Source organism: Rhinichthys klamathensis, unplaced genomic scaffold (genome assembly GCF_029890125.1).
Source record: "Rhinichthys klamathensis goyatoka isolate OS25496 unplaced genomic scaffold, OSU_Roscu_1.1 h1tg000407l_1, whole genome shotgun sequence".
In the NCBI taxonomy this organism is placed as follows: Eukaryota; Metazoa; Chordata; class Actinopteri; order Cypriniformes; family Leuciscidae; genus Rhinichthys; species Rhinichthys klamathensis.
The window spans coordinates 956,583-983,852 of record NW_026606908.1 but is presented as its reverse complement, the minus strand read 5'-3'; the positions used below and the strand labels follow the sequence as shown (position 1 = coordinate 983,852).

The 27,270-nt window shown below is 36.3% G+C and overlaps 1 protein-coding gene across 3 annotated transcripts in view; it reads right to left on the bottom strand.

The window, feature by feature from the left end:
- Positions 1-2,041: 2,041 nt before the first annotated feature.
- Positions 2,042-27,270, bottom strand: part of rorc (RAR-related orphan receptor C) — a 39,818-nt gene continuing 14,589 nt past the window's right edge. The window contains exons 2-12 of one of the 3 annotated variants that reach the window (XM_056234873.1): positions 26,252-26,281; positions 8,659-8,744; positions 8,341-8,482; positions 7,883-8,218; positions 6,545-6,664; positions 6,270-6,391; positions 4,778-4,910; positions 4,538-4,645; positions 3,658-3,768; positions 3,465-3,574; positions 2,042-3,359 (exon numbers count right to left, since the gene is read on the bottom strand). In XM_056234873.1, coding sequence (XP_056090848.1) covers positions 3,195-3,359; positions 3,465-3,574; positions 3,658-3,768; positions 4,538-4,645; positions 4,778-4,910; positions 6,270-6,391; positions 6,545-6,664; positions 7,883-8,218; positions 8,341-8,482; positions 8,659-8,744; positions 26,252-26,281 — 1,463 coding nt within the window. In that variant the 3' untranslated portion in view covers positions 2,042-3,194. Of the gene's footprint in view, positions 3,360-3,464; positions 3,575-3,657; positions 3,769-4,537; positions 4,646-4,777; positions 4,911-6,269; positions 6,392-6,544; positions 6,665-7,882; positions 8,219-8,340; positions 8,483-8,658; positions 8,745-24,125; positions 24,290-26,251; positions 26,282-27,270 lie in introns of those variants that run through there. The other 2 variants (XM_056234874.1, XM_056234875.1) reach the window with 2 other exon arrangements.

The following is a 27,270-nucleotide window of genomic DNA, read 5'->3' as shown; positions in this document are numbered from 1 at the left end:
CAGTTTCGGTCTGCTCCATATTTGATGCATTTTACATGCGGTACATATAACATATTTTATTAGATCAACAAACAGACAGACAGACAGCTAGATAGACCGATCAAAACGATGCAATAGAATTGGCAATTGAATGTTTCCCCAAATAACCTTATTGAACAGTTCTTAATAGAACCACTTTCTTAGTATGAATAATATTTGAATAATCTGAAGAACAGACAGACAGACAGACAGATAGATAGATAGGCAGACAGATGGACAGACAGACAGATGGACAGACAGACAGATAGGCAGACAGATGGACAGACAGACAGATAGATAGGCAGACAGATGGACAGACAGATAGATAGATGGGCAGACAGATGGACAGACAGACAGACAGATAGGCAGACAGATGGACAGACAGACAGACAGATAGGCAGACAGATGGACAGACAGATGGACAGACGGACAGACATATAGATAGGCACAGATGGACAGAAAGACAGATAGATAGACAGACGGACTGACTGACAGATGGACGGACGGACGGACAGACAGATGGACGGACAGACAGACAGATGGACGGACGGACGGATAGACAGACAGAGACAGATAGATAGACAGACAGAAAGATAGACAGACGGACAGACAGACAGACAGATAGACAGACGGACTAACAGACAGACAGACAGATAGATAGACAGACGGACGAACAGACAGACAGACAGATAGATAGATAGATAGATAGATAGATAGATAGATAGATAGATAGATAGATAGATAGATAGATAGATAGATAGATAGATAGATATGACACAAATTAAAATAAACAAAGGGCTGTATGAAGCAAAACTCTGTGTCAGCAAGATGAGTCAGTTAAAAACAGAAGTAAAAGATTGAAACTTTCGGTCTCTGAAGGGAAATGCACATTACTTTTGGTGAATACAGTTATTAATGTACAGTAAAATTAATTTACAAATTAAAATGTCAATTGAACATAATAAAAAAATGCTGAGGGTTACAAATATTAGAAACAATAGAAAATCAAAAACCTACCATAACTGATTAAATTCATAGTGCAATTCACCCGTGACTCAAGACTGAATAAGACGGTGATTATACAACAAATATTTTACCCTGACCCTAATCTGTCTACATATAATGGGAGTTCAATGATACATTACACAGTCAGGGAGCAACGCATTCTAGTCAAACCCATTTGTATTGTCAAGGAGGATTACATGTGCCTAGACAAGCTTTAATGGGATTGCAGGAAAAATAAAGTAGAAACACACTATATATTATTAGTTACTGTTTAGCTTTTAGACAAGAATTATATATATATATATATATAATATATATATATATATTCTGCATCCCGGAGCTTGACTCCCCCGGCTGAGTCACTGTTAGAAAGAGGAAGAAAACTTGAGAGGAACATATTAGGGAGGTTTTTCTAAATACAAGGAAAACAGAAGGATGCTAATGTTTTAAAGGAAGTTGAAAAATCGTCAAGTTAATTAAAATTAAGTTAATGCCTGATGCCGTCATTTCAAGGATGCCGTTTCCCCCTCCCGAACACACTCTGCTAAGAAAATATGCTTTGAGATTTGCAATCTGCTATTTGCTTTAATCTCAGGTATTCTCAGATAAACCATTAATAAGGGATCCGATTTGTGCCAATAAAAAATTAACATAATTTTTCCAGAAACTGAAAATAACTTTTCTCAGTTCCCCTGAGGTCATTGTAAGTGGAAATAATTTCACCCCAGTGTGTTTTTGTGTATGACAAAGCCTTTCTGGTCTGCTGTGACTCAGATGATCCTGCATGTAAACCCGATGAAAACCAGATGAACTTAGTTTTCTTTTTATGAGAATTGTTGCAACATTTGTATTGTTGGGCTGGGCTGGAGTAATTCTAACAAACAACATTTTCATGGGCTCCATAAACATGCAAGAAAACAACAACAGCAAAGGGTTGTATAACATCTGTGCCAGTCAGATGAGTAAATAAGACGATTTCAGAGCAACTTTGCCCACAATCATGAAATTCAAAGTCAGGAATGGAAAACCAGTGCATATTTTTCCTGAATACATTCCCACCCTTTACACTTTTTCAGAGGTTTATTTGAGGTCTTCTCCGCAAAGCAGCACAACACAATAGCAAGCAAGGATTTATGCTTTAAACAAAACAAAACCCCAAACAATGCAGGTTTCATTAACTGTGTGAGTGATAAGTTAAAGCTGACATAAAAATACAACAAGAACAGAAACTGTGCAATTGAAACACAATAGAATTGTGATCAATATATTTTCTACACAAGCATAATGAATAAGCGCATTATATTTGATTTATTTCATAGAAGAACTCTATACATTTTTAGACCCTTGAGCATAAACACTGTCAAATCTACAAGTGCTGTATAATAATTATTCAGCTGACTGAATAAACAGAGAAAATCATCTATGACCAAAGACTGAATAACGCAACTTAAGATGGTCTATTTGAAGGGAATGGTGAGTTCAAGAACAAAATCAACAAGTTCTTCTCAAATCCACGTGAAATGAATGAAAGATGAGAATCACAAGCACTAAAACAAGCTTTAACAGGAAGTACAAAAAAGCTAACACATAATAGATGATCATATTTAAATTAATGCAATAATGTAATAGGCTATTTTTTAAGTGGCATGTCTCTGTACTGCCCGAGAAATCAAACGAGAGGAGATAATGGGATTCTAATGTTGTAGATGAAACTTGAAAATCATCCATAGTTTCTAAATGACCGCCTGATGCCATCAGTTCAAATATCAAGTCAGCTCAGGGAAAGTATTTTGACAAAGAACAATGATGCTCAACATTTGTAATCTGGCATTTGCTAGTATCAAAATCTCTATAAAAAATTACATTCTAATGATCAGAGCTAATGCTCCTTTATACCAGCTAGGATCAAGACCACCGAGGTCATCAAAAACTTCAAAAACATTAAAATATATCCTCAGACATAAACGAGTTTAAGAATACTCAAACTGAATAGCATTCGTAGTAATATTTTGCTTCGGCCTACAGAAGAGAATTTGCACAAAATACTACATGCTTCTGTTAAAATTATTTCCTGTTACAAAAATATATTTAACTTCTTTAGCTGGTAAATATATTTAGATCTTGATTGCATACACTTTTATAAGTAACGTTGTTCGTGTGTCTGTGTGTGTTTAGTGAGTAGTCAAGGACTGTATATCCGTGTCAGAGCCGAACAGCTCTTTGTATAGCGGAGGGAAGAGGGAATGCACCGTGAGAGGGTAAAGCTGCCGAAACCATCGCAGTTTCTCAATATGCAGCGTACACAGAGACTTCAACACCGGCACTCTTTGATACAGCTGGAATCATACAAAAACACAACATTACCAGTTAAAATCCATTCCAGCCAATATAATTCCGCACTTTCTGCCTTGAAATCCTGTCTTTTTCTCCATCTCTTTTACCTTATGCAGCAGACTCTCCTGATTGTCTCTGTGCATGATGTGACTAAGGGCAAGCTCCACATCTCTCCTTACTTTCTGCACTCTTTCTCTGTCTTCCAGACATGGTCGATCTACTCAAAAATGTAGAGAAAGAACGAGAAATTAAGCCAATTGTACTTTAAAGTCAGAATTTCTGCAGTTTTACTGTGCTCACCTGCATTGATGAGGACCAGTGCAGTGAACACTGCCATCTGCTGTTCAGTCAGTCTCAGCGCACACAGATTGTGAGCAAAGTCAAATACAGCAGCTATTAGATCGCTACACGCTGAAGAACAAACGGACACAAAAGCAAAGGTGTAAAATGATTGATAATAGATTAAAAAAACTGAATAATATCCTTTTTGTAAGAGAAATGCACTCAATTGTATTGAATGTGCACTTGTAGTGTATAACATCTTAAAAGTATATTTTTAAAAAGCCATACTTGCGTATAATATGATATGAATGAAATAAAAGGCCAAATAAGTGTACTTAAACAGAGCACACTTTCATGGCACACTTTTCATGAGGGTCCCTACATGCAAAACGAAGCATTGAGAACTTTGTAAGTGTACAGACCGTTTAATAAGAAGATAAAGATAAAGATAGTCCACTTCGTGTAAACAGACAGGAGCCATCCTTGGAAAACAGTCTCGACTAATCAAACCACGAACGACGTGCTAAGTGAGCTGAACTGTATGATGTTCAGTGAACTTCTGAACTGTATGAATGGCGTTCGTAATTGGGTCAAAATAGCACTCTAAAGTTAAGGTAGTTGCATTTAATATAAATATATATATATATATATAAAAACAACATGTTCCATTTAATTGCAATTAACATGCAATCAAATGTCCAAAAACATTACATTCAATTCAAACTTAAGGATATTCTTGTAGTCTTTTTTTTATTTTTATGTATCCTTAAATGTACATATTTTAGGGATTAGACAAATATGATTAAATACAGGTTTGTAAAAACATGCCGACAAATCATGCTCTTAGACTGGAAGTCTAAGGGTGATCGCTGTAGACCAAAATATTCCTTTAACTCACCGAGAGATTTGAAAAGTTCTGTTCCTGCAAATTTGCCGTCAAAAAATACTGTGTTGTTTTCTGTGTTAAACATCCGACTCATCCGAACCAGAACCACTTCCATTGACCCTAATAAGAAAGAGAGAATGAATGTAGTTTTTGAGAGATGAAAACATGAGAGAGAGATGAGAATTGAGCTGCTGTAAACCTTACCAGTCTTAATCAATTAACTATTATGTTTTTAAGAAAGATATATCTCACCACTCTTGAGGAGAGCAATTTGATCATTCTGACAAAGCTGACGGAATCCTGGGATACGTTTAGCAAATTCCACCACATACTGAACGGCATCGGTCAACCTCACCGCACAGTGCTGCCACATCTCATCCACCGACTACAGACAGAGGACAGAGAGATAGAGTGAGAAGGGAGGGACTGTGTTGCACACAATACAAGTCAAAAGTTTGGCTGGTGTTTTTGAATGAAGTCATAAGGCCTGATATTCTCACTGCAGAGTTCTTCATTCTTTACCCAGGGGTTAAAAAGAATTTAAAATGTTACACTGTTTGCAAACATCCCGATGTCAATGCTGTTGGTATTAGTATTTAAATATGTGATGCATGCTATTTTCTTAATAAAACAAAAAACACACAACAAAATGGCAGAAATTTCCAGGAATTCCAGGCCATCTCCAAATCTGTAAAGGCTGTGCATGAGCGATCACAGAGATGTGGATGTGTTTGCAATTCGGCACTCCAGTGTATTCATGTTTTTACTCTTGTCTGATCTGGACACTGAGCGAAGAAATTAAATGAAAAACATTTCATAGCCTCAGAGCATACCCACATATTGCATAATCGTCATAGACCAATTGCAATGCCAATAAGTGTTACAGTCGGCTTGAAGTTTAATAAAAAGTTTGCAAGTTTCTAAACAAACTCAAAACACGTAGTTTGACCAGATTTTGTTTGAAATGGCATCACACTCATTCATTCTTCGATTTAGCTTGAAGTATATCGGGGCCTTAATGTTAAAAAAGATGTGCAACTATTTTTCACAATTGTGAAATTATGTATCTTCATTGTAACTTTTTTTCTTGTTATTGTGACTTTATATTTTACAACTGCCATTTTATTTCTCGTAATTGCGAGATTGATAATTTTTCACAATTGGTAATTTTTTCTTCTATCTTAGATCAGAAAGAGGAATGTGTGACTAATGCTACAGTGTTTCACATGGTCATCACAGTAAAGCCCAAAGTATAATTCAGTTTTATGTGTTCGTTAGTTGTCACGTGTACACAGCTCATTGTTCCACAGCTGAAAAAAAACTGATGAGACAGCAACAACGATGGACAGCCACATTTAACTGTGGTTAAGAGATACAACTCAATTTTAAATGAGTACAAAGATATTTTATTGGTCATGACTGGAGAGAAATAGCACAGATACTGGACGCTTGAGTCCAATTCACACTGCACTGACAGACGCCAACCAATGTGGACAATCACCAGATTACAGTACTTCACTTCTCAGACATTCCCCAAGCCAAAAAATTCAGATTCAACGTGTTTAATGGGCGAAAAAAGAGCTGACCAGCAGCAACAGACACCGACCGGGGTAACACACTGATCCGACAAAACCCGATGAAGTGTCTGTTGGTGCGAATTGGCATTTAGCGCGCATGTAAAAAAACAGATGTATACTTTGGGATTTACAGTTTTGCTAGTTATAGAAGAGTAGAGGACATATACTTTGCTCTGGTAAGCATGGATCTCCTCCCTGCTGAAGACCTTCCATCTGAGAGCCTGCAGTTCCTCCGGTCGATACTGAGTCGTCTCTCTGTGAGAACGTACGATACTTGCAGAGAGCTCCTCTGTCAAAAATCACACAAAAAGAGACACGTTAATCTGAATGCACGACATTCCGACACAACATAGTTCAACTCCTAACCCTATTAAACCACTTCATTCCACCACATAGCACACATGACATTTTAAAAATGTGCTAAACTGCTTGCGGTTCTCACCTATGTGCAGAGAGGTCGGATAGGAAAAGAACGAGCTCTCAGGGTCAAAAGGACGAAACCCCATTTCACTGCCGCTCATGTTCAGAATAGTCTCTGGTGTAGACCTTGTAGAGTCAAATCCTGAAAGATAGAAAAGAGAAAATGATAAAACACAATATCTTATGAGATTTCTAGATGAAAATGAGGTCACAATTGAAATTAGGGTAGCCTTAACTACTATGTACCTAAAAGACTATGCACTGTGTATTTAAATTTTACCTTGGGAAATTCACACAATTATTGCTAGTGAGTTTGAGGTATGGTTGCTTTTCGAAATAATGGTGCGAGCGCAACGGTCAAACATGTCCGGCTAGCACGTTTACATAAAAAAACTATGGAAAAGTAGTGCAGTGGAATGGAAAAACGCGTTTTGTGTGAACTTAGGATTAATAGTGTAGGATTAAGGGCCGGGTCTACTTTCCATGTTCCGTTCCGTTGCCTTTCAAAATACACTCCTTTGGCCGTGAGTGTGGAAAGATGCGTTTGGCGCGTGTGCACTATCTAGTGGACTTTGTTTACAAGCGCTCAAGTCACTCACACATGCACTGTTGTACACACACCATCTGTGCGGACACAAGAATTGGGCTGTACGCAGACAGTGTGAGTGGATGTCTGTGGACCCTCCTGATGACAAGCTGTTGCTTTTAGCTTATAATGATTGTTCTGTTTTAAATTGTGTTTAGTATTACTTGTGTTACTAATTTCTATTAGCTCTATTTTCTCTGTGTACAGCACTTTGGTCGGCCAATGGCCGTTTTTAAATATGCTCTATAAATAAAAAAGAAAGAAAGAAAGAATGATTAAAACTTCTGCGGACCCTCCTGATGACAGTGAGTGGACCGTCGCAGGCTTTAGGGTTAGGAATAGTGGATTAGGCCAATTCACACTGCACCAACAAACAAAAACCAATGGGAACAGACACTTCGTTTGGTTTTGTCGGATCATTGTGTTACCCCTGTTGGTGTCTGTTGCCGTTTGTCAGCTCTTGTCTGTGAAGTGACATACTGTAATCTGTTGACTGTCATCGTTGGTCTGCGTCTGCCGGTGTAGTGTGAATTGGCCTTTAGAGTTAGATTTTGGAGTAAGGGTTTGGGTTACAGTTAGGGTAAAATTAACAAATGTTAATTAAATGCAAGTACTTTAAATGTAATTACGATGCAACGACATCATATCGTTCATATTTAAGTATATTGTATCAAATGGTTAAGTACATAGTAGTTAAGGCCACCTAATATAAAGTGTGACCGAAAAAGTAATTCCATCAGTGTTAAATACAATTATTTTTGGAGAATTTCTCACCTCTACCTGCTGACAAGCTGTTGCTCTCACCTCTCCTGTGGGAAACCCTGTAGGCCAGACTCTGAGCCTGGGCCTCGCCTATGCGACACTCCAGGTATGGATGTACCTCTGGTGGGCAGCCTGGCAGTTCAGGCTCAACAGAATAAGGGTAGGCTTGAGGTAGAGGCGGGATGAGATGTGATGTCTGTTCTCTGGGCTCTTTGCCGGATCGGTAGGCTGGGAGAGACTGAGGCTCTTGGACTGAGTTGGCCTGAAGACGCTGCTGTTGTCGATGTCTCTCGACTTCTGCAAACAGCGAGTCTCTCTGACGCTTGGACATGCGGCCAAACTTCACCGCTGAGGGAGACGAGAAAACATCACTACAATTAATTATTGCATTCATGCATAAAATGAGTATCAAAACTGAATTCATCCATCCATCCATTCTTCCATCCATCCATCCATCCATCCTTTCTGACCATCGCGGCTCATCCCCTGAGCGACACATTTTTTGAGGCGGCAGCTCTGGCAGCGGTTACGGCTGGCGCGGTCGATGGGGCAGTTGCTCTGCCTGGAGCACGAGTACTGCACGCTGGAGGACTGACTTCTGCGGAAGAAGCCCTGTAGAGGCAGAGAGAGAGAGAGAGAGAGAGAGAGAGAGAGAGAGAGAGAGAGAGAGAGAGAGAGAGAGAGAGAGAGAGAGAGAGAGAGAGAGAGAAAGAGGTGGGTGAGGTGTGGAACAATTAGGCGGAATGTGCTAAAGAAATATTTGACATTAGTAATTTTCTTTTTCTTACCTTGCAGCCCTCACAAGTGATCACTCCATAATGAACCCCTGAAGACTTGTCTCCACAGATCTTACATGGGATCACCTCAATCTGAGCTAAAGACACAAACAACACAACATCAAAACTGAGATTAAAGCCGTGATCATGTGCTTTAACACAAATATGTAGAACTGTCACAGTTGATTTAAATCATTCCTGATGCTATTCATTAGATTACAATCCTAGCCAGAAGATATACAGCCCACTAAAAAAAATCTGTTCAAAAGTTCCAGTTTGGGGTAAGATTTTTTTTTTTTTAACTTTTTTTTTTTTAATTAATACTTTTTATTCAGCAAGGATGCATTAAATTGATCAACAATGACAGTAAAGACATGTACACTACCGTTCAAAAGTTTGGGGTCAGTGAGAATTTTATTTTTATTTTTTGGAGGAAAGAAATCAATACTTTTATTTATCAAGGAATAATTAATTTGATCGAAAGTGACAGTAAAGACATTTATAATGTTACAAAAGCCTTTTGAACTTCCTATTCATCAAAGAATCCTAAAAAAAAAAAAAAAAAAAACTGTACAACTGACAGACCAACAACTGTTTCAACATTGATAATAATAATAAATGTTTCTTGAGCATCAAATCCTCATATTATACTGATTTGTGAAGGATCATTTGACACTGAAGACACTGACACTGGTGATGCTGAAAATTCAGCTTTGATCACAGGAATAAATTACACTTTACTATATATATTCACACAGAAAACAGCTGATTTACACTGGAATAATATTTAATACTATAACTGATTTTTGTTGTATTTTTAATCAAATAAGCGCAGCCATGGTTAGCAGAAGAGAATTCTTTTAAAAGTATTTAAAATCGTACCGACCCCAAACTTTTGAACGGTAGTGTATAATGTTGCAAAATATTTATATTTAAAATACATGCTGCTCTATATATTCATTAAAGAATCCAAAAAAAAAAAAAAATGGTATCATGGTTTTTAAAAATGTAGACTGTTTTCAACATTAACATCAACACAATAAAAAGTGTTTCTTGAGCACCAAATCAGCATACCGGTATGGAGTAATGATACAAAAAATTCAGCTTTGCCATCACAGGAATAAATTACATGTTACAGTATATTAAAATAAAATAAAGTTTATAAAGGGAGAAGTATGAATGAATTGCTACTGTGGTACAAGAGATTTTTATACTGTACAAACTGTATATTCTATCCTCTACCCATCACAGAAAACTTTCTGCATTCTTACATTTTCAAAAAATATCACTGATTTATGATTTATAAGCAGTTTTCCTCATGGGGACCAAAAAATGTCCCCACAAGGATTTCGACATTTTGCCCCCATAACATAGGGTTTACCAGGACCACACACACACTTTTGTGAGTGGTTGAAGACGTGCGTTGATGCTTTCAGATGTTAAAACGGCCAGAAAATACAAAATACATTGGTACAATTTCTGAATTGGTATTCTGTGATGAATGGATAGACTGATTAAAATGAACTAATGAAACAGTGGATGATTGGTTCTTTTGTAGTAGATGCCCTTAAGTGTATTTGCAGTTAAATGTATACATTCACATACACGGGTATAAATACACAAACCTCCTGAAACACAAATACACACTGGTTTTGTAACAGACTAAAGATAATCCCTGAAAGCCACATTAAGAAATCCTAATCTAATGAACAGAGAGAGAGAGAGAGAGAGAGAGAGAGAGAGAGAGAGAGAGAGAGAGAGAGAGAGAGAGAGAGAGAGAGAGAGAGAGAGAGAGAGAGAGAGAGAGAGAGAGAGAGAGAGAGAGAGAGAGAGAGAGAGAGAGAGAGAGAGTGTACAATGTACTCTCTTAAAAATAAAGAATCCAAAAAGGGTGATTTTGCAGTGATGCCATAGAAGAACTTTTCTGGGTTCCCAAAATAACCTTTCAGTGAACAGTTCTTAAAAGTTCTTCTTTTAAAGAATGTAACCATTTTCTTCTTTTTGTGGAATGGAAAGGTTCCATGAAGCTTAAAAGTTCTTCTTGATGTCAATAAAGAACCTTTATTTTTAAGAGTGGTACACACACATGCACATGTAGCCTACACATTTGTTTAATGTTGGGAAATGGTGTATAATGGCGTCTTTAGTTAGCATACTAAGCTAATGATATTTTCTTTCCCCAAGATTTAATAACAACATATGCATTGATGAATCGTTCACAATAAGATCAATAATATTCATGTAGAAAATAGATTTCTTTCAGATGTTCTTATTTTTATTTCATGCCATCTTTACTGTTCTGCTCTGGAGTTTTGTCTCAGAAGACAGATTTTGTTGCATGTTTGCAGGTCTTTAAGCTGTAAGTAAAAAAGGTTTATGTACGCGTGTGTGTGTGTGTGTGTTTTCAGTCAAAATGACAGTAAATCTAACCACTTATTTCTTGGAATCCAGCAATGTGTGTGTGGCTAAGTAATGTGGTCACATCGTCCAGTACCAAGGAACATGAGTCCCCTCCATCAAAAAGCATGCACACACACACACACACACACACACACACACACACACACACACACACACACACACACACACACACACACACACACACACACACACACACACACACACACACACACACACACACACACAGGTGTACAGGAGGAAGTGAGTGGGAGAATGATACAAGGTTATAGTTCATAGCGGATACACTCCACTGAGGCATATTAAAACATTAAAAAACAAATAATAAAAAAGTTGTAAAAAGGTTTTAACTAATGGGCTTATACTTGACATTGTTAACCAAGGGTCATTTTTAATCCTAGCTTAATGTAAAGCTGCGAGTAAATTTTGTGCAGCAGTGGGTAATTTCATTTTGCACAAATACCAACCACTCTGGTGAGCAACCTGTATATCGAACTACATTTGGCAAGATATAGAAGCAACAACACACTTCAATACATTAACATCTTGATGAAAGGAACATGCCAGTGCAGGTCAGATTGTGCTCTGCCGTTCACGTGCACATTCGTTGTGTCAGCGGTGTCTTAAAACAGCAACAATTCTCTCTAATGTGAATTGATTCTGGTTCACTGTGTATTTTGTGCACTGCTTATAATGTAATTATGAACACAAATTCTTCTAGATTCACTTTGATATTGCGCAATTTTAAATAGTTGTCAATGTAGCACGACAACATTGTGGTTATAGGTGTCAAGTGAATTGTCAGTACTCATCAACATTTGGTGCAGCTCCGAAAAAACAACGTCAGCCCAAAAAACAAAAGTGTGAATGGAAAGTTCACTGAAACCATAATGGAAGTTGACCTAAAGGAGACCAAAGTTCACTTTCAGTGCCAGGAACAGTGCAAATCAGTGGTTCTCAACCAATGGGCCCCGCTAGGGGACCTCAGCAATATTCTAAAGGGGCCTCAAGATGACTTAAAATTATTTAACCATTAAATGCTGCATTAATGTTTCGGCAATCATTATTACATATTCTGGTCTTTAGCAACCCGGATCTATTTCTAACATATCATCTATACATACATATCACGACACTGAACTCACAATACGATATTATTGCGACATATGGTAAAAGGTTAACAAAAAATGTACTGTTGATTAAAATGCTAAATTTGATATTACATTGTGGGTGTAAATGAATAGGCTTGGACTTGGTGCTGATAACCCAATGCACCGGACAATAGAGACACCAGAATAAAAATATTCATGGTTCTGAAGTTGAAAATACAGATTTATTTTAGACGAATATGCTTGCACTCGGTCACTCACTAGATATATTTAAAATAATATAGGCCACTTTTCACTGGTAACATAAGACATTTGGCTTTATCAGGACCCACAAATATTCCCCCATTGCATTATTATACATTATATTCAACAATTTATGAGGTAGTTTAATGTAGTACACTAAAACTCTGAAAACTATTTTTTCCTCACACAGTCATTTTTATTTTGGGTGAACTATTCACGATACATATTGTCACTATCCACGATACATATTGTCACTATCCACGAAACATATTGATGTATTTTTGTATTGCGATATATTGTTACACACCCCTAGTCGCAATAATATAAAATAAGGAATAAAGTCATTCAGTCATCAGATTTTAATTTTTGTTTTGCAGAAAAAATATATACTTACACGGTTACACACCTCGGGTTGTTAGCGACCCTATACAATTTTTTTAAAAATAGAAAGGGAAAACAGGAATTCTTTTATAAAAAATTTTTTTCTTGTTATAGTGTTTATAATAAATTGATTGAGGAATACTAAGAAGGTTGATGTCTAACTTGGATGAGGAGGAGGGTAGTGAATGACATCTAATGCTAATGACTTATAATGCTAGAATGATCATATTTAAATTCATAAAAAAGGTGATTCGAGGTAAAGTGGAATCTGAGTGTGTCATGTCAGTCTGACCTTTTCATGTCAGAAATTTAAGCTTCATTTGACGAGTTTTCCCACCTGGTCCATCAAAGCTCTTACAGTGGGTGAATCAAAGAAGGGCATTTTTTCACAAAAACAAAAAAATCAAATAACACGTCATGAATAAACAGGGAGATTCACCGAGACTGACTGAGACTGGGGGTATATTGAGTGTGAAGAGGTGGACGTGAAGGTGTCAACCTCAGAGTCTTTTTAAGTGGTTTACTGGCTTCTCTTTCGCTCTGACTTTCCCTCTTTCATGCATTATCTTGCTCTTTATTTCCCTCTCTCTGTCTCGCTCACAAAGGATGTGACTGCCAGTAATACACTCTTTCATCTGTGTTTTTACTGCCAGGAATGTCCCCCCTTCCCCCCCCCCCGCCCCTTTTGTTCTCATCCTCTCTTCTCCCAATCCTACCATCTCCCAAAGAAACTTTGGTGGAAATATTAATCTGATACAACACTCTTAAAAAAACTATATCAGAGATCAAAACATCTCATATTTATTGTCTTATTGGTGCATTGTAAGAGTGCAACTGAATGCAACATTTGTCATGCAATGTCATGCAACTAGATTTAATTAATCCTGTTTAAAAGTTTATTGATTTTTTTGGGGGGTATCATATTTGATACATCAGGCTTTTAAGACTCATATAGTATGATAAAGTGATATTATGGCACTTATACTCAGAGGAAAAAATGCTAAATTTTATTCAGAGGCCCAAGCTGAGCAAGAAAATGCAATTTGCTGCAGTTGCTGATTTTTATATGGCCAAAATGTAAGATGAATTTCTGATAGGTTGTAATGTAAATCATTAAGATCTTTATAACAGTATAGCACACTACTTCCATAAAACACATAAATATCAGTTGTAACTCTATATTTTGTAATAATATGTCTTAAGATATTTAAATGATTAGATTTATGATCAAAACTCTGTGGTTTTTATTGTGGGAGCAAAACATACAGTTGTGGTCAGAATTAATGGCACCCTGTAAATATGATCAAAAACGGCTGGAAAAACTAAATCTGCATTGTTTATCCTTTTGATCTTTCATTAAACAAATTTGAAGTAAACAAATCATTGAAGTAAAAGAATTGAAAGTGAGGGGGAAAATTACATTATGAAATAAATGTTTTCTCCAAAACACGTTGGCCACAATTATTGGCACCCCTAGAATTTTTTACGAGTAAAATATCTCTGAAGTATATTCCCAATAATATTTACCTTTTTTTAGCACACCAGGGTGACTAGGAACATGAAATTGTCTAGCTATGACTTTTTGTTTCACAGGAGTTTAAAAATGAGGAAACACAAAGGCCAAATTCCCTTAATCATCAATCACAATGAGTTAAACCAAAGAATATAGTTCTGATGTGCATCAAAAGATTGTTGAGCATCACAAAATAGAAAGTTGCTGTAAGAAAATAGCTAAAGAATTGAAAATCCTCATTTTGACCATCAGGGCAATAATTAGGAAGTTCCAATCAACTAAAGATGTTACGAATCTGCAGGAAGAGGACGTGTCTATATTGTCTTAATGCACGGAGAGGAGGAAAGTTTGAGTGGCCAAAGAGTCTCCAAGGATCACAGATGGAGAACTGCAGAGATTACTTGAGTCTCGGGGGGTCAGAAAGCCTAAAAAAAAAATTTCAAACAACCCCTACATCCCCACATGTTGTTTAGGAGGGTTTCAAGAAAAATCCTCCACGCTCCTCCAAAAATAAACTCCAGCAAATCCAGTTGTCAGACACGACTGGATCTTCAAAAGGGACCGGATTGTATGGTCAGATGAAACAAAAAAAAGGCTTTTTGGTAGCAAACCCACCAGATGTGTTTGGTGCGAACAGGGATAAAAAGTACCCCATGCCCACGGTTAAATATCCATGGATCCTGGATCTTATATGTTGTGGGCCTATTTTTTTTTGCTGGAGGTCCTGGACATCTTGTTCAGATACATGGTATTATGGTTTCTAGCACATACCAACAGATAAAAAAATCAAAACCTGACTGCCTCGGCTAGAAATCTTATAATGGGCCGTGGTTGGATCTTCCAGGCGGACAATGATCCAAAACAAACATTAAAATCAACACAAAAATGGGTAACTGAGCACAAAATGAAGCTTCTGCCATGACCGTCCCAGTCCCCTAAACTGAACCCGAAAATGAGTGGGATGAACTGAAGAGAAGAAGCACCAACATGAACTTGTGAATCTGAAGGATCTGGAGAGATTCTGCATGGAGGAATGGTCTCTGATCTCTTGTCAGTTGTTCTCCAAACTCACCAGGCATTATAGGAGAAAACTCAGAGCTGTTATCTTGGCAAAAGGAGGTTGCAAAAAGTATTTAATAACAGGGAGCCAATAATTATGGCCAGCGTGTTTTGGAGAAAAGCATTTATTTCATAATGTGATTTACCCCCCACTTTCAATTCTTTTACTTCAAAGAAAGGTTCGATTTTTCAGAATTTTTTCAATTAAAGATCAAAAAGATAAACAATGCAGATTTATTTTTTACAGCCATTTTTGATCATATTTACCAAGGGTGCCATTAATTCTGACCACAACTGTATAATGCAATATGCAATACAATGATGATTGAGAGATGCAAATAAACCTTCCTCAAAAGCCCGATGTATCATATTTGATAGTTACATTTTAACATGATTTTCGAATGATGTATGGATAATCAAGAATGTGTGTGCATACAGTAATTAGCATGTGCATGTTTCTGTGTCAGTGTGTGTTTATGTCACTGTGTCAAGGTATGTCATGATTTGGGGCACAGAAGGAAACTCCTTGCAACTGTTTTTGCAAGAGTGTGGGTCTCGTGCCAGAGTGTGTGTCTATGAGGGAAGGTGTGAATGTAGGTTGACGTCCTGTGCATTGCAACGTTCCTGGATGCAATTTTAAAATAGCCAGGTTTTTGAGCCACTCACTTTAACTTAAATGCCATCTGCCTAATAAATCTGAAGCCATTTAATGACATAATCGCAATGCTGATTGGCTGATGGCACCACAGAAACTCGCATGCAAAGTCCTTTTCACTATTGATTAACCTGAGCTGTGAGGTGAAAGGAAGCAGACAATATTGGATTTCCAATGTTCCAATAGTGCACTTCAGGCTTTTATAAGCCCTAAAAACAGACACTTTATAAAATATAAAGACTTACTATTTTAGTATCATTTAGATACTATAATTTTTTTTATTAATATCTTGAAATGGTTTATGCTTGGTTATTGGTAAATGGTTGATTTCTTTGTGTTTTTGTAATTGTTATTAGTTTTTTTATGTCTATATTTGTATAAATTTGTATTTAGATTTAGTTATTTTTGTACATCAACTCTAAATAAAAATGAGAAACGTTGCCTTGGCAAGTTGAAATATAAAAACATTTTTTTACATTTTATTTTATTTCAGTTCAAATTTATTTTATTTCAAGTGACAAATGTTTTTTTTATGGTTTTAGTTTTGATTAACTATAATTCCGTGCTTACAATGTTACTTAATTGTATGTTTCTTGCAAATAATGTTAGAATATAAAGCTACTTTTAAAAAGCCATTGTTGGAAAAAGATTAGATGCTGGCGGGCCGTTAATTTGGTATTAATGGACTAAGTGAATTTCCTGTTATTACGTATTGAAATAAAGCCAATAACAATAGACTTATATCTCCTGCCCTGTTTTCTTTCTTTCTTTCTTAAGTCCATAAAAATGGGAACAATGTACTGTTAATATGAAGTTTTTTCACAGGTGTTTTAACTGTATTTTGAATTGCACATCGCATTCTCAAACTCAAGGCCTGTAATCTAAAAAAAAAACATTTTTCTGGGTTCCTTGCATGTTTTCTATCCTTTTGTGTTTAAAATTACTCCAATACCTATATGTTCACTTGCACACACAATATCCAAATAAAGAGAAATATCTCCATATAGACAAAAAGCTTCTCATTCTCATTATATCTCTCTGAAACAAACCACATGCTGATAAAGAGAAAAATTTTCTCCTTTTCTCTTCTGCGCTATCTGTTCACCTAAACCACATGCTGATACAAACAAAAAAAAAGCCTTCATGTTTCTCATCTCTGCTCAGAGAAACTGATGACAAATATAGTAAAATCGAACTCCCAATCTAAAGAGTTGAACATTATTAAGACTCTAAAAACACTTACACATTTTAGATAGAAATCATATATTTCTTAAAGTGAATTAAAATAAGAATTAGCACACATTACAAACTATTAGCAGTCATAAACCCCACTGGTACTTACCACAGCTGAAGATCAGCATAAAGCATTGCCTTATCCATACATATTCAACTAATTTCAAAACAGCAGAACTAAAACTGAACAAAGTAAATTTACCTGTTGAAATGTACCTATTACACAATGCCTGTGAGAGACTTGCACTTGTGATTGCATCTCTCCGATCATACATCTTTCCAAAAATGAAGATACTATCTCACCTATATATATATGACTGTAAGCAAGATGTAAGCTGTGATATGTCGTAAATGATTATCTTTGATGTACCACTGATAGAGGAACATTACATAAAACTATACCGCAACTTCAGTATTTAGGTCTGAAATGCCACTGGAAATGGTGCAGGTCTACTGCAGTTATATGATTTTTTTTTTTTTTTTACTTTGAAAAATGTTGTAGTGAGTAAAAAAAAAATATATATTAAAAAGTTCCATGCAAAATTGCTCATTTAAAAAATGACAACGTACACTAAATACATAAACATAATAATTTCTCTATATTTTTTAACATGCACGTTTTGGAATCTCTGGTTCTCGGCCAGGAAAATTGGTTCCAAAGCGGCACCAACTCTTTGCTGGACTAGAACCGTTCTTTTACCACGTCATGCTTACGTCGTGTTACTGTGAACAACAACACGACCGGAATGGGAAAGCTAAGACGTATGGCGACATACACAGTGACGTAACGACGTCGTTCGCTGGGCTCTCTAGTCAGTGGAAAAACAAACAGGTTCTGAGAAGGTTCGCAAGTTTAACCAACTTTGAACCAGCACCAGTTCCGAACCAGTTCTTTTTTGGTGGAAACGAGGTATATGAGATCTCTTTTTTGACAGTGAGAAGGATAAACTAGAGAAAGAGCAAGAGAAGAGAGAAAGATCTATTTAACTTTTTTTTTCACAGAATAATCTCAAGATCAAGCAAAAAAAGGATGTGCAAATATAGAAAGAAAATGAAAGTTCTGTTTATAATTTAGGTCTGTCACGATAACTACTTTTTATTGTGCGATATATATATTGTCCCAGAAATAATTGCGATAAACGATATTATTGCCATTTTAAGACTATTTTATGCCACTGAATATATAATCATAATAAAAAAGCATAATAATGCAAGTAGGCCTACACACTTTCAAATGACAACAACCTTTTAATTCTTTAGATCATGGAAATGAAGTGTCAAAAAATTCAATATCCTAAATAAAAAAACTTAAATCAATAGGAAAATAAACATTTTCTAAAAAAAAAGAAAAGTGCAAAGTAACTATAAAACATAGTTGCAAATGCACAAAAGGCACTTATGGAGATTTTTCCGTCTTTCTTTTCTCTGTAAAGTAATGGTGCACACTATTGCTGAAAACACAAATCCTAACCAGTCGGATGTCTGTATGAACAGCTAAAACTATTTTTTATTAGTGTGCACCATTTTGCGCTGTAACATTTATATATTTGCACCACAACAGAATTGCAGATTTGAAATCAAGTGTATTTGGACTTATTCTTCCAAACTGTCTGTAGTTGTCAGGAAAACACTATAACGCCCCAAAGGCGCCTTTTTTCCCACCTGTCGGTGACCGCTCTGTGTATGAAGGAAACTGGATGCTCCATTTTATAGCCAACAAATGATGATTGCACATGTTATTTTACTGTTTTAATAAATGCAATAGCTGTATGCAAACAAAAGTTTAACGAAATAATTAATGAGGAGAAGAAACGTATCCCCAAAAACCCATCTTAAAGATATTCGGTCAATTTAAGTCCCCCTAGTTTATGTAGCGGTTCTGTCTGTGCTTCTCTTGAAACCTCCATCACAGCATTCTGCACTGTAAACTAGTGAAAAACCTCAAGGTTCCACTAACGGAAATCCTCGAGTTGAACACAAGAGTGCTGTGACAGGACAAAAAAAAAAAAAAAGAGTCACCAAGAGAAAGAAAGAGAATGAAAGAGAGAACCTGGAAACATCAAGAGCCAATAGCTTTCAAAGAAACACAATATACAGACATGCATGAGACAAACTGAGGAGTTTTGAATAGCTAATTGAATCATATCTAATGTTAGTGCTTGCTAACAGAGTGATGTGACAAACAAAAAATTGTTTAAATAATCACTGACGTTTTTTTTTTATTTGGATTAGTAGTTTTCCACTATAAATGAATTATAATAAAAGATGTCAACAATTAAGGTAATATAAAATAAATATCGTTTTTGTTTCTAAAATAAAATTAATTAGTAATGAAAGGATTAGCTGTATAAAACAAATTCACAAAGCAGCACAGCAACAAACACATATTCTTTCTGTCACAGGAAAGTGGCAAAAGATAAGATGCTATAAGCAGAGTTAGATAAGACACTTTTGCACTTATCATTGTGATTTAGTCACGCACACACACGCGCACGCACACTCACGCGCACACACATCCTCACACATATTTATATTTTCGTTTCATTCTATAAATTAATAATAAGTCTTCTCTATAGATCTTAGGACCCAAAGGCACTGGATTATTTTTTTAAATCAGTCTGAATGGAAAAGCTTTGTGAATTCAGGGGGAGAGAATATCTCTTTGATTTTCAAGTTTTTGGTACCTGAATGTACAAGTCATGATTTCAGTGTCTTTGAAGATTTAAAGACATTTAAGAACAAGAGTGAAAAAAGGTGTGAAACTCCCCCCACACACACAGACACATTAAAAACGGTAAATTTTTCGTATATCAATGTGCGGATGTGCTCATATATCAACTTTCGTTTTATAACATTCAGTTTCATAAGCGTTTGGTCTATATGAAAACAGATCAGAACAGATTTTTATTTTTAATTTATGATTTCTAAAACAGAAACAAGTCAACTCTTAAATTTCTTTATTGATTTGACTGATGCACCGTTTTACTTGGTAACAAAGGGGGAAAACAACACAAAATGTAGGTGATGGAAAATAGCATTCAAACAAAAGCTCTGCACGCACACCTGTGCACACACACACACACCAATGTGTGTGCCGATACACACACACACACACAGGGACTGAACGGGTGACCACAGCGCAGAAAAGTCTTGCAGCTGGTGAAGCGTTCATTGGCAGTATATTCAAAAAGTGCGCGTGTATGCAGTGAAAATCTAGTGCAATGTTGCAAAATGCCTCACAGTGCATGTTTTCCTAATGTGTGTATAAAACCATAAAGTGCATTCGATAAAATCCACAAATTTTCTTTCCGGTTCCGTATATCGGATGTAGTGCAGAACAGCTATCCCTGAAGGTCTTTCTAGCTTCCTTTCTGACTCAATGTGACTGAAGCGCTGCCTCTCTCTGTCTAATACGGAATAAAAACCAGGAACTTTTAGGCCTTTTAATGCAGCAGAACAACAGTAAACTGTCCGCATTAAGTACAGATAACCTCTGATTCCGTTCTTAAATAATGCCAATTTGAATGACTTTAAAATCGTTTAACATTAGTTTTTAATAAAATAAAATAAATGGATAAAAATTACTACTAAGGACAGTCTTCACAAGACAAAAAAGGATATTTTAAAGAATATGGGTAACCAAACATTTGATGGACCCCATTGATTTTTTTTTCACACTATGGAAGTTATAAAGTCAAAGTTTGGTAACCAATATTCTTCAAAATATCTTCTTTTGTGTTCAGCAGAAGAAAGAAATTCACACAGGTTTGGAACAACTTGAGGGTCAGTAATTGATGACCGACCAATGCAGACAATCACCAGTTAACAGTACGTCACTTCTCAGACATTCCCTGACCCGACATGCGGCAATTCAACAATTCAATCTGCAAAAACAAGCTCCGACAGACGCCAACAGACAACGACAGGGGTGACACACTGATCCGACAAAACCCTATGAAGTGTCTGCCGTCGCTCAGTGCAGTTTTAACTGACCTTTAAGATGTTTTACTGTATCGGAAGGAAATTTTTGCTACACAAAAACAAACAAAAGAAAAAACACATGCGCTAGCAGTTTGGACAAGCACACTTATTTCTTAGAGTTACTACTTTGCACATTTTAAAATAATAGTAAAGTCCTTAAAATTCTGATCAAATATATGGAAATTATGCAGTGACTAAAATATTAAGCAAAACAAAACTATATTTTATTTGAGTTTCATGCCTAGATTAGCTTCGCACTGTTTTTTTGCGCTAACTTTATGAGGTGCATCCTGGGATGTTTTTTTTTACAACAGTATTTGTTCTGCTATTAAAATGAGAAAATCCTATTTTAAAGAAATTGATAAGCATTTTAATCTGTCTATAGACTCTCAGAAAAAAAGCTGGGTAGCACTTTATTTTTCAGTCTTGTTCCCCATGTAATAACTACTAACCCTGAACCTTCCCTTAAACCTAACCTTAACCCATGTTACCTTTTATTAACCAGTAGTTTCTAAGCTAAGTGCACTGTAAGTACATGCAAGTGCACGTACTGTTATTAAAGTGCAACCAACAGCTGTCACTGGGGCAGTACCGTTTCAAAAGGTACACCTTTGGATCTTATTTACCCCTAAAAAGTAAATATTAGTACCTTAAAGAGACATAGTACCTGTATGGTACATAGTATCTTTAGAAAGGGCACCGGCCCAGTGACAGCTTTTGTAGCTTTTTTTCTTGAGTGTATTTGTCCATCAATTAATTTTGAAATAAATCAATGTAAGAGGTGAGTTATAAACCACTCTCAGTTGTGGTTGGAATCTTGAATTCTTTTACGGTGTCTTCACAACATTGTCAATCACACAAAAACAGCTTTCAGCAGGGTTCTGGACAACAGCGAGAGCTTCGTGCAGTCCTGCGTCAGATAATGCAAGTTGATAAGATACAGCGCAGCTGACTTCAGCATGTGCCATTTGAATTGTAGCAATTTTTAAGAGGAGAAATTTAACCACATACGTGATGTGAGCTGCTACGGAAAATTCAGTTTTAGGGGACTGTACAAAAATGCTTGCTTGAGAGTCATTTCTGAACGATGTCCACAACCACAAGCCTCGCAAACGAACGTCATCTGACACTTTTGGGGTCCTCCATTTTGTCCCTTTGGGTTTCAGGATAAAGTAAACAAAAATAGAGGCAGAATTAACAATCGTCTTTATTCTTTAAGCTGTTACTTCTCGTTTATTTTGAGGGGCTTGTAACAAAGACGACTGAGAGAGGATGTTGTATTCAGACAGTTTCTGAAAGCCAGATCTTATCTTGCAGTGTTCATTTCATTAAGGGGATAATCTGCACATTAAACCCTTTATCTGTAGGCTAGGCTGTATCTACAGCTGTGGTTCTAATCATAACAGCCACAAAGCACAAGATAAACTAATAATCATATGATCTGGCCATTAATCTATATTGTGGTTTCTTCAGCTAGGTCCTTGACTAACTGATTATTACCCATCAAGAATAAGTAACTGCCACTATCATCAATTTCTTGGATCTATCTACATAAATATTAAAGTTCATATTTGTCCAAAATAATTTAAAAGGAATTTGTATCTTTGTTCAAAAGCACTGTACAAAAGAATTGATAAATTCATGATTAATTCAGGACAGTTTCTCTCAATTCAGCGAACTGCAAGAGTTACGAACATCATTCGGTTTCATATGCTTGAGCACGAGTACATAGAAAGGTTCTGTTACTTCAAACGCCACAATCATTTAGGACTTCGTTCACATTACAACACAGAATTAAATCTGTTTTAAAAAGGGTACTACATCAATTTCCAATATTGTAATTCAGTTTTCGTGTCAAACCAGAATTAAGAATAAACTGAATTTAGACTAAAATGTTGTGCTTTGTGGAAATGGTGTGGCATACTTGATGTTGAAGGTGTGAAAATCCCTATTACTAAAATCAGTGAGAAAGTGTAGAGTCACACACCCACGCTGGACTACTTCACACACACACACACGCACACACACGCACACACACACACACACACACACACACACACACACACACACACACACACACACACACACACACACACACACACACACACACACACACACACACACACACACACACAGTCTACAAGGTACTGTTAAAGCCATTAATAAATTACATAAGATAAAGCAAACAAAAAGCAACTTTCAAGAACGAAAGAGGCTGCATGGCAAATTTCTATTAATTAGTAAAAGGTGAATGAAACTTTCTGACAAGTTTTCCTGCACACGCATTATATCAGGTCAATCAGATTACTTTAAACACATTTTAGGCACACACACTTAAAAAAAAACACTGATTATATATCTTTAATTTTTATCAGGTCCTACTTCAACACTAAAGACATTTTGAATTACAAATCAAAATCCTGGTCTCAAAATCAAAGCACATCAGACCTACACTGCTTTCTGTATTCCAGCAAAATCCTGCATATCATCCCACTCCATCCTTCAAGATGGACCATCCATCTCCGACTCAAGTGGTTCAAGAGCAAACCAAAGTCTTGGACTTTTCATCTACCTGCTAATATGGCGGAGCGAGTCTCATACAACTACAAACAACAGAGCGAAACTCCTAAAAAGGTCAATCTCAGCTGAAAGCAAAGGATATATATAATCACTTTGCCCTAAACTAGGGTATGATGAGCGAAACGAAAGAGCAATATGAACGCAAAGCTCGAAGCGATATAAGCTGCACAAACAAAAATGAAAACCTTTGCGCACAAAGACATGAGGATAAGTCGAATGTGATGTAAACAAGCAATTGTCACACACCCACACAAACATTAGCAAAAATACATACTTACTAGGCCAGACACAAAACACAAATGCCTACCTCGCATCATCTTCACAGCATGTGTGAACTGCTGTCTTTTTCTCGTGAAGATGCGTCTAAATCACTCAATATGGTTGACAGCTCTGTCTGACACTGTTAATCAAACTTCTGAACAGGTGATTCTGTCGCGCTGTGGGAGATGACAGAGAGATTAGGTGGTTTTCTGTCGGTAGTTGACAGAGAGGGAGATCATTTGTGTGTGTTTCTATCTGAGAGTGACAAAGAGGGAGAGGGCCTGTCCCTTTCAAACCGTAGATAGGTACACCTCTCTCTCTCTCTCTCTCTCTCTCTCTCTCTCTCGATCGCGTATGATGTGTCTACTTAAGAACTTTATGTGCTGTTTCTCTGTCCGTCTATAGGTGGACTCTACTTTCTCTTTCTCTTTCTAATTCAGTGTTGAGCAGTTCACATCTCTAAGCTTTTCTGCAGAGCATCATTCTTCCTGAAATCATGAATTCCTCACCCTATCCCTCTCATCTTCCACGCCACTGTAAAAACACTCAACTCATTATATTTTGCTTCTTTTTTGCATTGTTTTTTTAGTTTTACTTATTTCCCAAAAGTTGAGATAACTTTTGTTTTTAGTGACCATGAAATCAAAATGGATTTTTTTTTTATATTGCAGTATTTGTTATAAATGATTTATCGGTGCACAATTTTTTTTAATTCAAGTCCCCTCCTAATCCTTCTCTCAGTGATCCACCAATAGCAAACCACAACCATCCAATCAATTCCCGACGGACAAAATCAAGTCCTGCTCTATAGTTTTTCTTGTTTCCAGACAGTTTCACTAGGATATACATCACAATAGGGAGGAAAAGACTATCACAACTTCCGTTTCATGCCGACTTTAATTTTGTCAACTCAAATACACTGGAAAAATCAACTGGACAAATACAGTAAATTAAGTTTAGTTTACTAAAATTAAAAAATATTTTTGTAGACACACAACTACAAACTCCCAGTTTTCAAACTGTCCTGAATAAATTTCCTTTTTTATTTTGGTTTGTGTTTCATTCTTTAGAAAAAAGGTACAAAAGCTTCCACTGGGATACCCTTTCAAAACGTACACTTCGGTCCCTTATTTGCCCCTTAAAGTTGCATATTAGTATCTTTTGAAAGAGAGTGTTAAAATGCACACGCAGAATTTGAATTGCAAAGTGTTGACTTTTCTTTTGCTATTATATTTGATGAGGAACTGTTCAGAGAGGATGTGAGGCTGGTTTGATAGGTGGTAGATGGTATTGTGTAAACAACCTGGTTAAGATCGTCATGTGATATTGTTGCCGCAGCGTACGACAGAGTGTTGTTATTGCTTGTCATTATGAATCATGCTATGAGTGTTTTCTAATCTTCCTACAGTCACGCTCTTATAATCCCAGAACACTAATATGATATGAAACACTCAGTTTTTCCTTTTAGGGTTTTCAAACATTTTTATACAGTCAAATTAACTAAAAAGACTTTGATAAAATGTTATGGAAGTTCAGTGGATTCCATAAAGGTCATATTTGAATGTAAAAACAAAACTTTCAAGGACAGAGGGAAGGAAAAAAAAAAAGAGCGAAAGACAAAAAGATGAGATACTTACACAATGCTTGTAATCAAACACAAAGGCGGGAAGAGTTTTAAACAGCATCTATTCACTAAAATACTCTGAGATCTTATCTCGATTCAGATGGTGCACACGCCCATAGCTGCGCCACACACACCTGTGCTTGTCTACGGTAGCTTTGCTCATATTTAAACATACAGCTTTTGTGGCTGAAGTAAAAATATATGTGGATACAGGTGCATTGTGTGTGTGTGTGTGTGTGTGTGTGTGTGTGTGTGTGTGTGTGTGTGTGTGTGTTTGTGTTTTTAACAGGTGTAATTATGCACCGCTTTGCTACACTGATACATGGCCCCCTCCCTATAACACCACAATCGAGGGGTTCTCTGATATGCAAAAAACAACATGCACAGGGGGTGAAACATGCCACTTCTCAAAGCACGCACTGACGCACACACACATGAAAAGAAACTACTATTGTGTTGTACTAAACAACATACTAGCAGAGTGAACATACATAAAGAGTGAACAGACAAGTGTATAACTGATGAATGCTTGAGATTCTTGTACTTACTCAGATGGGATTTCTTGTGCACTGGATTTCCTAAAGAGGTGACACAAAAAATAGCTAGTTAGTGGTCACTTTCCACAAACAGGGCACACTTTTTTAAACAGAGGAAATAAATATGTATGTTGTTGTAAATATGTTAAATATAAAATCCAACATAATAGTAAAGTTGCATGAAAAGTAACTAGTTGTAAACATCAAATGTCTGTGCTCCCTCAGACAAATTGAAATTATACCACAATGTAAACATTTTGACCACCTGTTTAATTGATTTGTTGTAAATTCAATTAATTAAAAATATATATATATATATTGACCCGTGTCCTTATTTTTTAAGTTGTTGCATTTGTCAAGATCAGCCTTCAACTCTGTTAAAGTTATTGAAAGAAAAATTATCAAGCAAATATTTTTCTTTAATTTAAACTAAATAAAAGTTTATCAATAACTATGAACCTACATTTAATCACAAACTAGCTAGACTGAGTGACAGCTTAATTACTGTAAAAATACCCATTCTGTTTTTTTCCTTTTAATTTAATTTAGTATAATCTATTTAGCATAAATTGTCATGTTTTTGTTTATTTAATGTTTATTGCTAGAAAATAACAAATAACACAAATCAGGGTTTTAAACTGTTAACGGGATTGCAATAAATGAAAACCCGATTGAAAAATGAATAGAAAATAAAACAGATGTATTTAGTTTAATTAATTTTTAGCTTAAAGTTAAAGAAGTTAATCACCATTTTAAGCACCTCTTTTCACTAAACATTTGTTGAGGACCCTATTCATGAAAAATGCAGTGTTATTCCCACACCTACACACACTAAACAACTAAAACACGTGTGTGTGTGTGTGTGTGTGTGTGTGTACACTAACACATGCACACAAACACAAATGTATGCTTTTATTGGAATAAAAAGCACAAGCACACGTTAATCATTCACATGAAAAGCCCACTCAACCCCCATCCCTGCCCACACACGAGCACAAACAGCAATCTCCGTTGTCTGACGTTTGACCACA